Raw genomic sequence first — 17,686 nt, 5'->3', positions numbered from 1 at the left:
AAATCGATCAAGAAGTGGGGACCACAAATGGAGTTTTAACTGAGTATTTGATAGGTAATCTACCAGTGTGAGCTTGCCTATTTCTACCTAATCATGTACATTATCCACCAAAAATTAGGTTATCATAGTTGAGGTATGTGTCTGCTATTAGCAAAGAAGTTGATCATATTTTTATAAAAATGTATTTCACAAGAATGGTTGTAAACAAATCTACTTATCCAGTTATACCTTTGAATAAAAAAAAAAGAGCCCTGGCTGAGGGGGAGGTCTATTTAGATGGTTGGAAGCCTTAGAATTTTATTTTTGGTTTATACTACCTAGGTTTAAGTCCAGGCCCACCACTTAGTAGCAATGTGATTTGGATTAAATTGCTTCATCCTTTTGAAGCATGGTTTCTTCATAATGTTTTCAGTATTAAACAAGTTACTACATATAAAGCACTTAGAACAATGTCTGGCATATAGTATGCATTCAGTAATGTTGCATGTTAATATCAAGTTATTCAGTTTTCTTTTAGTTCAAAACATAAACAAAACATTAACAAAATACATTATCAAAGACTTCTAGTTGGTGGTATATTCCTATTATGTATATTTGATGTATACTCTGGTTTATACATATAGGTGTGTAATTCATATTATCCACATATGTGTGTAAAGCTACATAATATATATGGTTTATACGTATGTATATGAACATGTATGCATTTGCAAGAGAGCAATATGAAAAACAAAAACATTTGAGGCAAAATATATCATACAGTAAAAAAAAAAAAAAGTAAATTGAAAAACCTTTGGATCCAACCTTTCTTGATGATAGAAGGATATAATTACTCTTTCAAAAGATCTTCACTTTTAAGTAGTTGATAGTTGAAGCTTGGGTCATTTGCTTTGCTATTTCTGTTGGCTTAGTATTTCTTTCAACATGTATCCTTTATAATACATTCATGCAATAACCCTGTTAGGAAGTACAGTATTCCTGAAAACTCAGTAGAATATCAGTTTCTGTAGTTTGGAGGTTTCTTGCTTTCTGGTCCAAAGTTTTGTAATGTCAGTTTTATGAGGTAGTCAATCAATAACTTGCTGGAAAATAAAAGTCAGAGGCTTATTTTCTTAAGCATAAGTCATCTTTCCAAGGTAGTTAGCTGGCACGTATCCTTTCTGCCCTTGAGCTTCAGCTAACCACCACTCTTTATTGCCACTTAGGTCACAAAACCTAAGTATATGAACTCTCTGATATTCCTGAAGGCTGAGTTCATGGTCACTCCGTGCTTGAAAAGCATGAACTGCATAGAAAATCTAGATAAAGAAACAAATGACATTATTGGAATTGGAACCTGAATATTAAGAGAAACATCATAAGAGTTTCCAAGCTTTTAGAAGCAATGCTAAAGTTTTCTTATTTTTCCAAAGTCACATTGTCCAGCTCCTTCTATTGGATGTATTTTGCTAAAATATGACCCAGGTGAGAATGGAATGAAATAGATATTGTCATTATTCTGTTAGGAGGAGTATAAATTGCCCATGCTTGAAGGCAACTTGGCAGTTTCTATTAAAAGATTTTTAATGTTAAAATGTTAATTCCTTGTGAATCAAAATAGCTTGAAGAATCTCTTCTAGAGAAACATTGGCAGAAATTTTTGCATACCAATGTTACTGGATTACCCATACAAATGGTAAAAAGTGGGAGAGTAGTAGGAATATCACTAGAAGTTCAGCAAGAGGAAAATAGTTAAATTCCAGACCCTCATACTAAGGAAATTTGTAGTCATTAAAAACAGTGCAGGCCGGGCACGATAGTTCACACCTGTAATCCCAGCACTTTGGGAGGCCGAGGTGGGCGGATCATGAGGTCAGAAGTACAAGACCAGCACGACCAACATGGTGAAGCCCTGTCTCTACTAAAAGACACAAAAATTAGCTGGGCATGGTGGTGTTCACCTGTAATCCCAGCTACTCAGGGGGCTGAGGCAGGAGAATTGCTTGAACCTGGGAGGCAGTGGTTGCAGTGAGCCAAGATCGTGCCATTGCACTCCAGTCTGGGCGATGGAGTGAGACCCTGTCTCCAAAAAAAAAAAACAGAAACAAACAAACAAAAAAAAAAACAAGAAAAACGATGCTGTTTGAGACTAATAATATGGAAAACACTTATGATAAAATTGTAAACCTTAAAAATAACATAAAATTTGATGTACATTATAAGTGTAATATTGTTATTGTTTCTTTGAATGGTACAATTATAGCTGATTTTCATTTTTACTTCCTTGTTCCCTTCTTTTTTCCCCAAACCTTTATAATAACAATGTACTAAATTTAAAATTTTAAAAATTATTTTGTGACCTAGAATAATAAAATATTTCAGTCAAAAGAATTTTTCTGACCTCAAAAGAATCCTTTATAATTATTAAGTGTGTAAGAAGCCCCAAAGTAAGTGTTTAGTTATTCTTCCAATAAAATCATAAGATTGATAATAAAAATGTTTAGTTATGACATAAAATTAAGCAATTGGCTTAATTTATTCCCATTCATTTATTTAAGCAACATATATTCCCATTCATTTATTTAATGAAAATTTTTCTAGTACCTACTAAGTGCCAGGTATTATTTTATTGGAGAACTTACAACTCAGCCAGGAAAACAAAATGCCAGTGAACAAAACAAAACACACCAAAACAGCAACAACTCTACACACAGATGATACATCAGCCAATGGTGAGCTGGATTTTGAAAGAAGTTATCTTTCATAAATGACAAAGCTGACAAAAGGTGTGAAAATGTCATATTTGAAGGTAGAGAGATGAATACATGAAAACAACATATAGGAAAAGACAAGCAGATTAACTCTCAAACTGGAGGTTCAATAGATAAGGGAAACTATGAGAAATAAGATGACTTCATTACTTCATTAAGCAGGAAAAGAGAATGGATTCTCTGGGGAGGAGACTATAGCTGTAGCTGAAGTTGTTATTTAAATATTAAACTTATTTAACTTTTGATGAAACTTTGATTCCATTGATTGGTATATTGATTTATCAACTAACATGACCTGCTCCCCAAGGAAAGAACCACATTGCCATGGTCTGAATATTTGTTTCCCCTCAAAGTTTATGTGTTGAAAGCTTAATCCACAAGGTAATGCTATTAAGAGGTGGGGCCTTTGGGAGATGATTAGCCTTCAGCTTCCTGAATGGGATTGGTTTCTCTTTAAAAGAAACCCGAAAGAGACCCTTCACTCCTTCCACCATGTGAGGGCCCAACAAGAAGGTACCACTCTAGGAACCAGCATGTTGCCCCTCAGCAAACACCACATAAACTGCTGCCTTGATCTTGGACTTCCAGCCTCCACAACTGTGAGAAATAAATTTCTGTTGTTTATAAGCCAACCAATTTACAGTATTTTGTTACAGCAGCCCAAATGGACTAAGACACACATTTAATTAAACTTTTCTCCATTGACCACATTATGGTACAAAGTATGAATTCAAATATTGATTGATTTGGCCTGAAAATTAGTAGGAATATTCAAATATTTATTGAAAGGCATGGCTATCATACAAGAGATCATCTTGTATCGTAAAAGATACATACAAGAGATTGATGAACATGGTCAAATTATTACATAATTTTTTAAGTAAACAAGAAAATTAAAAGTACTATAAATTCTTTAGCAATGGAGTGATAGCAATAATAAACACCTTTTATGGAGTGCATGACAGTTATATGTTAAATGTGCTTTGTCCTCAACAACCCTATGAGTTGTGCTTACAGAAGAAACATATTTTTAATTATAGAGCTAATTGGTGCTGTTATGACCGATATCTTCTAACTTCAAATCCTGTGCTTGGTCTATTTCTCATAATGCTTTAGAGACCAAACTGTTGTTCTAGCAAGTATGTACAGAGCGTATTCTTGTGAAGAGGGACTGGAGTTTCTAGTATATTGTAGACGGTGTTGTTTTATTGTTTAGAAAGTGAAAACATTGAATAAATCCACAGGAACAGAATGGAAGATTTGGTTGGCAAAAGTATTTGGGAATGTGATGTACTATAATACATCTGAAACATCTGTAAGAGCCTGCATTAGTAGTTGGTAATCATCTTTTATAATTTTTATAAATAATAGGTAATGCTTTACCAATGCAACTATAGATGTTTTAGCAGGTTAGATAACCTACTAATAGAACGTCTCTAAATATTTGTGGTAGTCTTTCACTTTAGCAGAATTCTCTCAAGTGAAATATAAACTCTTCCACCTAGATCTGTTTGGTATGAAATTATAGTTTATATTCTAAATATTAAATATATATTCTCATGAAATTATAAATTTAAAGTACAAAATTATATACTTTCAATGCTTTAGATAACCATGACCCAAAATTTATTTAGGATGAGCACTTTTTAGTTTTTATATAATTTATGTAAAATGGGGGCATATATTATATACTCAAAATGGAAGTAAGCTGCTTTTAAAGAGGCAGCAGTCTATTTTCAGTCTCTTTTTAAAATCTCCTTTATAGTATTTTTAGTCTCCTTAATGTTAGACTGCAAGTTACAAATTTTCAACATGTCATGCATTTAAGAACTGTAAGATTTCTCATTGTCTTCAATATTTTAATTGTTTTAGTCTGTATCTTTCTAACCTTAAATGCTATGTTTTGGTCCAGGCACATTAATTACATCGTTGTCAATTTGAGCCATAATCACCTAATTTTCTTCTCTTTTTCCTTGGCACTTTTAAAAATGTATTTTATTTATTGCTTATTTGTACTCTATAAAGGTCTAACTCATTTTATGTGCAGTATTCTGTGAATACAACTCCATTTTCTACCACACTTACTTATTTTTTTATAACACTGTATTATTGACTCATACCTAATTTATTACCCACTGCTTATAACCACCAGATCTTTCTCTGTGGTAACATTCCCAGTTCGGCATTCCCTTATTCTATATTTGTGCATTTAATTTTTCCTTCTTCAGTGAGCCACACTACCTGTCTTCACTGAATATTATTTTATTTTTATCCCAATTCTCCAATTAACAGCAACAAAAGTCATAATATATGTTAATCTTCTTTTCTAAAACTAAAAGGTAGAGAATCAGTGTTTATGGTATATCATATGTATCTCTGGAAACCAAGATGGTTATATTGCATGAAAAATGCTCATTATTCTCTCTCACCTTTCAGGAGCAAGCTCTCATGTTCTTCACTTAACAATTATATGTTTTAATTACACAAACAATTTTGATGAAGAAAAAATTTTTAATAAAGTTAAGCAAAACAAAACGAAACAAAATCCACCCAACTGCTATTAGTATCTTCTTTTCCTTCCTCCCATTTTCCTCTCTTCCCTTCTTCCTTCTTTCCTTCCTTCCATTTGTGTGTTCAACCTACCTACCTACCTGAAGTGGTAATAAAAATGCACTTACAGTATACATAACTTTGCAGGCTGTTTTTCACCTCATACTATTTTTGAAAATCTCTTCATGTTAATATGCCAACTTTTTGAAGCACTTTCTAAACAATGACACAGTAGGCATGTAGCATCATCATCATAGGTAGTTGGAAAATGTAAAGATGAACGTGGGATTGGTAGCAAAATGACTACTTTTTTTTAGAAGTCAAAAATTATATTTGCAAAATTACTTATATGGAAAAAGAAAACAGCACTGATTCTCGGACACTGAACTGCCCCCCAAAACTGGGTTTTAGCCATTATTAAACCGAGTCCTTTTTGAGAAAAGCCAAGGACAAGATTCTGCTTGCCAAACAAGGCATCTTAGACACTCTGGAAGGCAGAATTCTAGGATGGACCCCGAGAATCCCACCCCCTACTGTACATGGTCTACATAATCTCCTCCCCTTGACTGCGACTGGAACTTCTTACTAGATGTGCTATTTCTCCTGTGATTAGGCTACACTCTCTAGCAAAGGTAAAGAGATTCTGCAGACGTGCTTGTTAAAGTCCCTAGGAAATTGACTCTGAGTTAGTCAAAAGAGGGATTATCCTGGATGGGCCTGACCTACTCAGATGTGACCTTTAAAATGCATTGAGGCCTCCTCTGAAGGGAGAGATTTGAAGCCAGAGAGATGCTCACCCACTGACTTTGAAGAAGCAAACAGCCATGTTGCCAACTGCCTATAGAGACAGCCACATGGCAAGGATTTGAGAGCAACCTCAGGTTGTTGAAAGTGGTCTCTGGCTAATTGCCAACAAGAAAAAGGAGTCCTTAGTCCAACCGGAACAAGAAACTTCATTCTGCCAATGACCATGAGCTGGGAAGAGAACCCCCAGTTTCAGAAGCAATAAAACCAGCAAACACCTATATTGCAGCTACGTGAGATCTTAAGCAGGGCACCCAGCTAAACCGTGCTTGGACTCCTGACAACAGCCCCTAAGAAATACGTTTGTATTGTTTTAAGCCACCAGGTTTGTGGTAATTTGTTATGCAGCATGGTACACTAATGCAGAGCATGCCATTACTATTTGATGGACAAAAGGAGAGAATACATTAGAATAGGAAGGCATATTTACTTGAATGCTTTTGTTATATTCTTTGATATAGCCAAAAAACAGAATGAAGAACTTAAAAATTAAGATCCTTGGTATAAATCGGTACTGCCAGGTTGTGAATATCCAGTCGCTCATCCCCATTATTCAACAAAGGCTCCAGAACATAATTTTTGGGGAACTTTTTTATAGCAGTCTCTCTTCTTACTTGAGGTGGAGAATGGAAAAGTAAGTTAAACCTCTACAGCAGTGGTTTCTAACATTTTAGATAAAAGTTTCTTTTAAAAGTCTGTTTAAAAAGGTAGACTTCTTATCATAGATGTGTATATATGCAAATAAGCACAATATTTCCAACGTATTTGAGGAGATTCATGAAATCCTCCCAAAACTCATTCATAGACCACTTCAGGTCCTTGCATCCAAGTTAAAAATTCAGCTCTGGTATAAAAATCATGGAGCCACTAGAATCTAAATTAGTTTGAAATTGCCTATATTTGAATGATCTTTAGGGCCCTGAAGATACTCCCTGAGTATGAGGAAGAGACCACCTGTCCTTTGTGTCAGGGTCCACTAGAACCATCAATAAAACCAGACTACATCCTACAACACCCCTTGGCAACATGCTATAGCAATTCTGGAGGAAATCAAAAAACATGCTACCACAGTAGGAAGGGAGAGGGAAATAAATGATAACCAAAAGTGACATCCAATTAAGCCAGTACAAGTTTCCGCTGGTGTTCCTGATAATAAAATAAAATCAAGAACAAAAGTCTAAATAGCCACACAGAAAACTGCTTTGTAGGATACTGCAAATGTGAAATGTTACAACATGTACTGTATTCTCACTGTTGGTAAAGAAGATATAATTTTCTTCCACTTTCGATCACATTACAGGGACCTCTATACTGTATTGACTTATACTATCACACCACAAATACAGAGGTTAATCGTTTCTTCTCCCCACAATTTCTAAAAGCCAACAGAATAGAAACATCAGCCCTGGGGCAAGAATTAGGGACATAATATAATCCTTTCTCTCTGTTTTCAATGAAATGTTATGCATTATGCATTACAGGGGGAGTCTGGAAACCACTGGCCCATGTGTGTCTATTGACTGGAGTTAAGACATTAAGGGAGGTATCTCCATGGGGCCTTTTCTTCTTTTCTCCCTTGTACTGAAGTTTCCAACAGATGCATCCTCTTCCTCATCTGGCAGTAAGTTTATTGGGACAGACTTTGTCCATGCACAGGGTTCACCTTCAATTTGAGTTGGGTAATTTCTACTCTGAGGGAAAGTATCAGGGATTCCATGTGCTACAGATCCAAGATGCATCTTCAATCCAGTTTTACTAGTAATAATGCTTATATTTATATTCCTGATGCTATGCCTATTTTGAATTGGTGCCAAACTCAGAGGAAAAAGAAAGCAAGTAACAATTTATGAAGAGATGCCATTAATATATTTTTTTGTTTTGAAATACTATCTCATTTTTTTCTTCTCTTGGTAATGGAAATCTCTAATGAACCTAATTCACATTACATATATTGATAGGATTGCTTGCAGAAAATTGCTTTGAAGTACCAGCTAGTAGGAACTAAATGCAGTCGCATACTACAAACACCAGGCAGAAAGCGCCTATGTGAGGTGCTTAGTCCAAAGTCCCTGTAGAGCCAAGTAAGAACTAGAACTCAACATCAAGCCAGCTTTAGAGTGTGTTGATAAATTTGGCTCTCAGATTTCTGTCCATCTAGGTTATTGAGACAAAGCAAAGTCTGACAGGACAGTTAATCAGGTACATAGATTTCACCGATAAAAATGCATTAGTTAGCATTGTAATATGTCTTTTAGAAACTGAATAAACAACAGAGTGAACAAGTAATAGAGAAAGAGTGTTTTGAAACTTCAAGACAGAAAAGACAGAAGGGCAATAAGAACACATAGTAATGCCCAGACAAGTTAAGAGTCAGTTATAACCAGGAGAAAATATTTGCAAATTATATATCTGTTTTAAAAAAATAAAACTTGTACTCAGGTTTATAAAGAACTCTTACAATGGGAAAATAAGAAGGAAAATGACCCAGTTTTTTTTTTTAATAGGCAAATATTTGAATAGACATTCACCAAAGGAAATAAAAGAATGGCAAATGAGCACATGAAAAAATGTTCAATAGCATTAATCATTAGGGAAATGTACACTAAAACCCGAAAGAGATACCACTTCATACCCACAAGATGGCTATCATTAAAAAGACAAATAATAACTAGTGCTGACAAGCATGGGAAGAAACTGCAACCCGTAACCCTCATACTTTGCTGGTAGAAAAGTAAAGTGGTGAGGCCACTTTGGATAACAGTTTGGCAGTTTCTTAAAAATTTAAATAAAATCAATAAGAAATTATACTTCTGAGTGTCTACTCAAGGGAAATTAAATCCACACAAAGACTTGCACACAAATATTCATAGCAGCATAATTCATAAAAGCCCCAAACTAGAAGTTACCCAAATGACCATCAACTGGTGAGTGGATTAACAAAATATATCCACAGAATGGAATGATAGTAGGCAATAGAAAGCAACAAAGTACATATACATACTACAATGTGGAAGACTCTCAATAAATTTTGCTAAGTGATAAAAAGCAGCTGCAAAACACCACGTATTATACAATTTTGTTTATACAAAAGATACAGAAAAGGCGAATCTATGGAGACAGAAAATAGGTTAGTGTTTCTTTGGGGTTAGGGGTGTGAAAGAGGAGGGACTACAAATGGGTGCAAATGATTTTTTGGAGTGAAAGAAATGTTTTAAAATTGTATTAAAGTGATGGTTGCACAACTTTGTAAATATACTAAACTTGCACAACTTTGTAATATATACTAAAAGTCATGAATTGTACACTTAAAAATGGATGAATTACGTGATGTGAATATAAGATATTGATAAGCTGCTTTGAAAAAAGAAAACACCAAACAAACAACAAACAAACAAACAAAACAGTCATGAATTGGACAGCAATCAGTAACTGTTAATGAAAGAAACTGAATAGATACCATACTTTTGGAGGTCAGCATGGCAATGTCTATAAAGACTTTAAATGTATACACCTTTGACCCTCTAATATTTTAGGAATTTGTTTTACACTTATATACTCATATAAATGTACAAAAATAGACGGACAAGGCCCTTCCTTGAAATATTGTTTGAATTTTTTTAAAGCCCAAAACATTCTACGTATCTATTATTAGGGTGATAGTTACATAAGTTATAACATATCCACAAAATTAAATGCTGTGTTGAACTTTTTAAGGAATAAGATAGCTATTTAGGTTTAATTGTGTCTAAGATATATTGTTAAATGAAAACAAAAACCCTATACACCATATATGATACGTTTCCCACTGGTATAAACGTGTCTGTATATGCACAGAATATACAAAGGATATATCCAAGCATTGTCTCTGAAGAGTAGGACAAGGGGAGGAAGGACTAAAAACTTTACTTTTTAAAATTATTGTTATTTTTAAAGACAGGATCTCCCTCTGTTGCCCAGGCTGGAGTGCAGTGGCATGATCACGGCTCACTGCAGCCTCGACCTCCCTGGCTTGTGCGATTTTCCTACCCTAGCCTCTCCAGTAGCTGGGACTACAGATGTGGGCAATCATCCTTGGCTAATTTTTTTGATTTTTAGTAGAGATGAGGTCTCATTATGTTACCCAGGCTGGTCTTAAACTCAGCTCAAGCAATCCTCCCACCTCAGCCTCACAAAATGCTGGGATTACAGGCATGAGCCTCCAAGCCCAGCTTACTTTAAAGTTATGTATGCTTTTCTACATTTTAACTTCTTTATCTATCTACACATATACATATACATATACATAACCTCTACAAAAATAAATTTAAATAAATTATTAATACAACACTAAAGAAAAAGCAAGGTAAATAAATAAAGGAATTAGTTAGATGGTCACCACTGGGGAATGAACAGTTAAGTATACTGAAACTTTCTGATATAGCAAAAACAAACCCTACACTATGACTAACGATCCATTTTGCAAAAAGATTGTACCGGTAGCCTTTGCATTAGTGCAGTGAGGGAAATATAACTCTTAAAAGTTTCAGTATAGACCAGCCTGACCAATATGGTGAAACCCTGTCTCTACTAAAAATACGAAAATTAGCCGGGTGTGGTGACATGTGCCTGTAGTCCCAGCTACTTGGGAGGCTGAGACAGGAGAATTGCTTGAACCCGGGAGGTGGAGGTTGCAGTGAGCTGAGATGGTGCCACTGCACTCCAGCCTAGGCGACAGAGCAAGACTCCATCTCAAAAGAAAAAAAAAAGTAAGAAAGAAAAAGTTTCAGCATATAGTGTGTGGCATTATACATGAGATTAAAAATGGCCAATTACTAGATAGCTCAATGAAGATATTGCTTTTAGAGGAATCATGGACGATTTCCCACATGCTACTGATGGCAGCAATCTGTTCAGTATTGAACTGTTTTCTTTTTTTTTTTTTAATGGGGGAGTATAAAAAGACACTTTGCTCTAAGTATGTAACAGCAGGGTAGTAATAGTAATAGCTCCTATTTATTGTGTATCTACTTTGTGCTGGCTACTTTACATACACACTTTATCTCCAATCTTTTGCTTTATTTAAGGAAACAGGCTCAGGGAATTAAACTCCTTACAAAAAGATCCACTGGAAGTATGTGCTAATAGAGCCAGGTCTCCTTGATGTCAAAGCTGACCCCTTTCCACCAAGTGTTACAGTAACATAGTAGAGAGAGACTCTTTCATGATTTGAACAACCACATATTTTTACATCAAATTTTTACCTGTTCATCTACTTCTTGAAAACTGTCAACATCAGTACCATTTGTTTCAAACTTTCCACATGTGCCACTAAGAGATGAGCTGCTATCACCAATGCTGCTTTCTGAGGTGCCTGTGACACTGTCACTAGCTGGCCGAGAAGACACAAAGAGGCTGATGTTCTCAAAATCATCATCACAGAACCTGTTCTCAGTATCCACTTTCTGCATTTTTGCTGGATTGTAGGGTTTTAGGAAGGAGGAATAAACATATCCTTTCACATCTGGATGGGAAATAAAAAGAAAGAACCAAGTTCATGAGTGTACTCTTCCCAAACATGTGCTCAGAGAAGCACATGGAGGTCCCTCAGAAAATCTCAGTTTAAAGAAGAGTGGTAGTTCTAGGGAAAAACTTACTTCCTGTGTCCACAAGCCACCTGCTTGTACTCCCCAGTGGATCTTTCTGTTCTATCACAGCCACCAACTCTCCTTCCAGAAGATTGATGTCATATTCTTGTGTAGCATTGCACTTGCGCTTAGCTTGATAGAGTTCCTCTGCACTATATGTGGATAGAAGTTTGGAACGATGAATGTCAGTTTGACGTGGCATTTCTGGCTGGGAGAAATAAGGAGAAGTTTTGGTTTAAATAGACACATAATAAAATCCTCATGGAGTTGGTAAATATTTTTTCCCTGGAGATTTTTAAAATGTAGAAGTCATATATTTTTAGAGGATTATTTCAAGGTGCAGGCATAGAGCAGGTTATTATTGTGAAGTACCCAGCTGAGTTATTCAGTGAAAAATGTCTCCAGTAAGCACAGGAGGGCAGTGTTGTAGAGAAGAAATAACAAGAATAAGAAGACAGAGGTTCTAATCTCTCTTGGATATTGCACAACCATTTTTAACTCTTTGCCATTCTGTAGACAACCCCTTGCATATTAAGCACTTGATAAATAATATTCAGTTAAGTACATTGTACATGTAAATGTCTTTATCTGGGAAATATCATCAGCAAATTAGACAAGAATCAAGAGGCTTATACTCCCCCATCAGCTCGGGCCCTAAGAAACTTTGAGAAAGCCACTTATCTCTGGGGCCTGGTGTGCCTTATGTAGAAAAGGAAAGGGCTGGACTATATGATTTATCTTCATAAAATCTTATTCAACAAATATTTATTGAGTGCCTCCTACCTTGTGACAAGCACCATTTTAGTCATCTAGGCATTTTAGGGATATATTATGTACAAAGCAGAAAAAAAAAAATCCTTGCTCTTATGGAGCTTATGATATACAGGATAGAAATGTACAAGAAATTCTACACATACATAAATTATAGGATATTAGAATGAGATAAGTGATCTGGAAAATAGTATGATAATATGACCTGGACAAGGCAAAGAGGTGAAAGTTACCACTGTCGTGAATGCTGCCAAACTCACCAGAATCTGCACAGGCTTCTTCTTTTCAAAACTGAGTTTCCTCTCAATAAAGGTGGCACTGTTTTCTTTCACACAATTCAAATTTTGGACCTCTTCTAGTACTTGATTCTGAATCTCAGAAATGCTTGAAACCAACAGTGGCACCTATAGGTAGAAATAATATGGCATTGTTTCCAGACAATGAGATAATCATATCAGGTGTTAAATGTATTGAGTTGTGATGAACAGTTGAGGAGGTATATGATAGTTCCATTGTGAAAAGTTAGGGCAATGTTAGAACTTCTAGATAAATATGGTCTAATTTATTGTCTCTAGAAACCCCACAAACATGATAAGCATTTTTTTTTTTTAAGTTTCAAGTCTAAATAAAAGAACAGAAGAGAAAAAATAGGAATGAAGTCTTGGAAGAAAAGCTCAGGAGCTTGTGACAGTAGATGCCTCCCTTGTGGTTGGGTAGGATGGTGGCAAGGGAAAGCAGCTAAAAGAAGGAGCACTGATTAAGAGCCTGTGCTGGTTTTAAAACAAATTCTTCAACAATGCTCCCTACAAAGAAATGGAGTTTACATCCTTACCCCTCAAAAACTGGATAAGCCTGGCATAGTGGCTCATGCTGTAATCATAGCCAACAGTGAGGCTGAGGTAAGAGGACTGCTTGTGTCCAAGAGTTTGAGACCAGCCTGGGCAATGTAGCAAGACCCTGTCTCTAAAAAATTTTTAAATCTTAGCCAGGCATGGTAGTGCATGCCTGAAGTCCAGCTAATCAGGAAGCTGAGGCCAGAAGATCACTTGAACCCAGGAGTTCAAGATCAGCCTAGGCAACTAGTCACTACTAAAACAATTTTTTTTTTTTTTCCAGGCTGGAGTGCAGTGGTGTGATTTTGGCTCACTGCAACCTCCAACTCCCTGGTTCAAGTGATTCTCCTGCTTCAGCCTCCCGAGTGGCTGGGATTACAGCCATGTGCCACCACACCCAGCTAATTTTTTTTTGTATTTTTAGTAAAGACGGGGTTTCACCATGTTGGTCAGGATGGTGTCGATCTCCTGACCTCATGATCCGCCTGCCTCGGCCTCCCAAAGTGCTGGGATTACAGGTGCAAGCCACCGCACTTGGTCTGCTACTAAAAATTACAAAAAAAAAAAGAAAGAAAGAAAGAAAGAAGGAAAGAAAGAAAGAGAAAGAAAGAAAGAAAGGAAGGAAGAAAGAAAAAGAAAGAAAGAAAGAAAGAAGAAAGAAAGAGAGAGAGAGAAAGAAAGAAATTAGCTGGGTGAGGTGGTGTGCGCCTGTAATCCCAGCTACACTGGAGGCTGAGACAGGAGGACTGCTTGGAAGTTGAAGCTGAAGTGAGCTCTGTGATCACACCATGACGCTCCAGCCTGGGTGACAGAGTGAAACCCTGTCTCAACAACAACAACAAAAACAGCGTTCTTGCTCTCTGTCTTCCAAATGGATTCAATCAATCCATCAATGAGGAGCACCTGTTGGAAATTAGAATGGGGGAAGAAAATGAGATAAGGATATTTATTTCCTAATTTTGCTTTCGGTAGTATTGACAGAAACACACAGCTCCTATCAAGTCACCCTATCCACACACCTCTCTCTCTACCATTGCTATGACTGCTCCCTCCCCAAATTTCTTTAAACCTAATTGTTGTTGTACCCCCAACCGCTATTCCTGCCCAGGGTATGGCACTATTTCTAAAGGTTTTCCTGTGCCATACTCACATTTTTATAAATAGTTCTTTATTAAAATTTTCTCCAAATGCCTAACCTGAGTGCATTGTTTTTCCTACTGGAATCATGACTAATACACAAATCACATACTTTACATGCTGAATGTTAACTCAACCGAATCTATGTCATAACTGTATTGAAGGGGGGATAGAAAGAGTTTATCTGAATATAGCAGATGTGGGGATATAGAGAGAAAAGAGAGCTAAATCCTCATTTTTCATAGTGGAGTGTATTATACCTAAAATGCATTAATAATGAAATGACAACACAAGAGTCTTATTTTTAAATATGAAGGTAAATACCAAGAGAATCATCTAAAAGAGTTGGAAAGTAGTTACTACTGAGGCAGGAGAAATGGAATAAAGAGAGTGAAGGACAATTGTTTTTCATCATCAAACCTGAATAACTACTTGAATCTTTAAATTATGTGTATGCATAACTCTAATAAAAATGAAAATTAAAAATAGAGCTTTGAATTCTTCAAAAAATTAAAAATATAATTATCATATGATTCAGCAATCCCACTTATGGGTATATATCCAAAATAATTGAGAGAGGATCTTTAAGAGATATCTGCACACCTATGGTCATTGCAGCATTATTCACAAAAGTCAAGAAATAGAAGCAACCCAAATGATCATTGACAGATGAGTAGATAAACAAAATGTGTTTTTTGTTTTTTGAGACGGCGTTTCACTCTTGTTACCCAGGCTGGAGTGCAATAGTGCAATCTTGGCTCACCACAACCTCCGCCTCCCAGGTTCAGGAGATTCTCTAGCCTCAGCCTCCCGAGTAGCTGGGATTGCAGGCATGTGCCACCATGCCCAGCTAGTTTTTGTATTTTTAGTAGAGACGAGGTTTCGCCATGTTGGCCAGGCTGGTCTCGAACTCCTGGTCTCAAGTGATCTGCCTGCCTCAGCCTCCCAAAGTGCTGGGATTACAGGTATGAGCCACCACACCTGTGTCAGCCCAAAATGTGGTTTTTATATACAATGAAATATTCAGATTTAAAAATGAAAGAAATCCTATCACATGCTACAACATGAATGAATCTTGAGGACATCATATTAAGTAAAATAAGGCAGTCACAGAGACAAACAGAGGACATCATATTAAGTAAAATAAGACAGTCACAGAGACAAACATTTACATGAGGTATTTAAAGCAGTCGAAGTTGTAGAAACAGAAAGTAGAATGATGGTTGCCAGGGACTTGGGGGAGGGGAGTATGGGGACTCATTTAATGAGTATAGCTTCAGTTTTGCAAGATGACAATGTTTTGGAGAGCTATTACACAACAATATAAGTATACTTAACACAACTGAAGTGTACACTTAAAAATTCTTATAATGGTAAATTGTGTTATTTTTTATACAATTAAAAACTTAAAAATTATATACATTATTATTCTCATTTTAATTCATATGAGAAAATTTAAACAGAGGGATACACTAATTTATACAATGTAGTATGGCGATGAGCAGGTATTAAAACAAGGTACTCTAGTGTTCTCTAATCACTATTCAATTCTGCATTTCAGAAATACATGTAGTTATACAAGATGTGTTACCATCGGGTAAGCTGTGTGAAGGTTGTACAGGAACTCTGTATTACTTCTTACAATTGCATATGAATCTCTAAGTATCACAAAATAAAAAGTTTAAATACACATAGTACATATAAAATAAAGAATAAAATAATTTTAACGAGGATAACTTCTCCAAAATGCCTTTTACTTTAAGACACTAGTAATTTCTCAGAAACAAAGCATCTCTGTACTTTTGTTCGGCTATGGACTGCAATGTGAAAGATACTCAGATAATTTAAAATAGAAACTGAAAATGCCTTTAAAAATCACATGATTCAAAGTGGGGATCAAAGATACCTAAAATAACGTGTCTTTTCTGACTAGTAAATTCCTGCCAAAGCTCAGTTTTGTTCTGAGCTTATGAACCCACCTTCTACCATGACCTCAGAATGAAATTATCCAAATAATTTGCAAATTAAATGTGGTTCATTGAGAAAGTAGTAGCAAGAGGTTATTTTTAAATAAATAGTGTTGGGGCAACTGGAAAATCACTTGGAAAAAGATAAAATTAAATCCATATTTTACAATATGAACCAGGATAAAATCTACATGGATTGAATATTTAAATAAAAAACATGAAACCCTAAATATACTAGAGGAAACACTGCTGAATTTATTCGAAGCCTCAAAATATGGAAGTCCTTTATAAGATTCAAAACCTAGAAGCCATAAAATGAAATTAATAAACTTGACTACATTTTTTTAAAACACAAACATTAGCATGAAAAAAAATCACAAGTGAAGTCAAAGGCAAAGTTAAACTTGGAAAAAGTAGTCTCAATTTATATCTCAACAAAAGGCTCATCTCCCTAGCACATACACTGCTGTTAGAAATTAAGGAGAAAAATACCAAGAACCCAAAGAAAAAGGAGTAAAAGACATGAACAACTAACTCACAGGCAGATAAATATAAATAGCCCTCAAATGTGAAGAGTTTCAATCTCACTAATACTTAAAGAAATGCAAATTAAAATTACACTTGAAACCTATTAGATTGGCAAAAATCCAGAGAAATCAGCTTTCTTACATGTTGCAAGTGGGAATCCAAAATGGTACACAGTTAAGGAGGGAATCTGGCAATATCTAGCAAAATTACATATGTCTTTAACCTTTGACACAGAGATCTCACTTCTATCACTTCTATAAGTCTGTCCTATAGATACATCTGCCCACGTATCATGACCCCAGCATTATTTGTAATAGAAAAAGGTTGGAAATAGATCAGATACTCATCAATAGGGACAGGTTAATACACAAAAGAATACATATTGTATGATTCTATTTACATGAAGTACAAAACAGGTCAAACAATATTTGGTAATACAGGTTAGAAAAATGGTTACCTTTAGGTGCCTGGGAATGGTCATGCGTGATCTTTATGGGGAACTGGAAAGGGCTTATATCTTGATCTGAGTGGTAGTTACACACATGTATATATGCAAATATTGATTGAGATGTGCGGTTCAGACCGGTGCAGTTTAATGTATATAAGTTATTACTTAAATTTAATAAGTTTTAAAACAGAGTGCTGATCAGGGAAATACAAATAAAAACCACAATGAGATACCACTTCACACCCATTAGGATAGCTATAGCAATAATAATAAT

General features: G+C 35.6%; 1 protein-coding gene across 1 annotated transcript in view; it reads right to left on the bottom strand.

Moving 5' to 3' along the window:
• Positions 1–1,112: 1,112 nt before the first annotated feature.
• Positions 1,113–17,686, bottom strand: part of ARHGEF38 (Rho guanine nucleotide exchange factor (GEF) 38) — a 127,007-nt gene continuing 110,433 nt past the window's right edge. Inside the window, exons 11-14 of the mRNA XM_011943260.1 lie at positions 12,760–12,903; positions 11,738–11,936; positions 11,345–11,604; positions 1,113–1,298 (exon numbers count right to left, since the gene is read on the bottom strand). Of these exons, the coding sequence (XP_011798650.1) occupies positions 1,113–1,298; positions 11,345–11,604; positions 11,738–11,936; positions 12,760–12,903 (789 nt within the window). The remainder of the gene's footprint in view (positions 1,299–11,344; positions 11,605–11,737; positions 11,937–12,759; positions 12,904–17,686) is intronic.

This window comes from Colobus angolensis, unplaced genomic scaffold (assembly GCF_000951035.1).
Source record: "Colobus angolensis palliatus isolate OR3802 unplaced genomic scaffold, Cang.pa_1.0 Scaffold217, whole genome shotgun sequence".
Classification (NCBI taxonomy): Eukaryota; Metazoa; Chordata; class Mammalia; order Primates; family Cercopithecidae; genus Colobus; species Colobus angolensis.
This window is presented reverse-complemented; position numbering and strand designations above follow the sequence as displayed.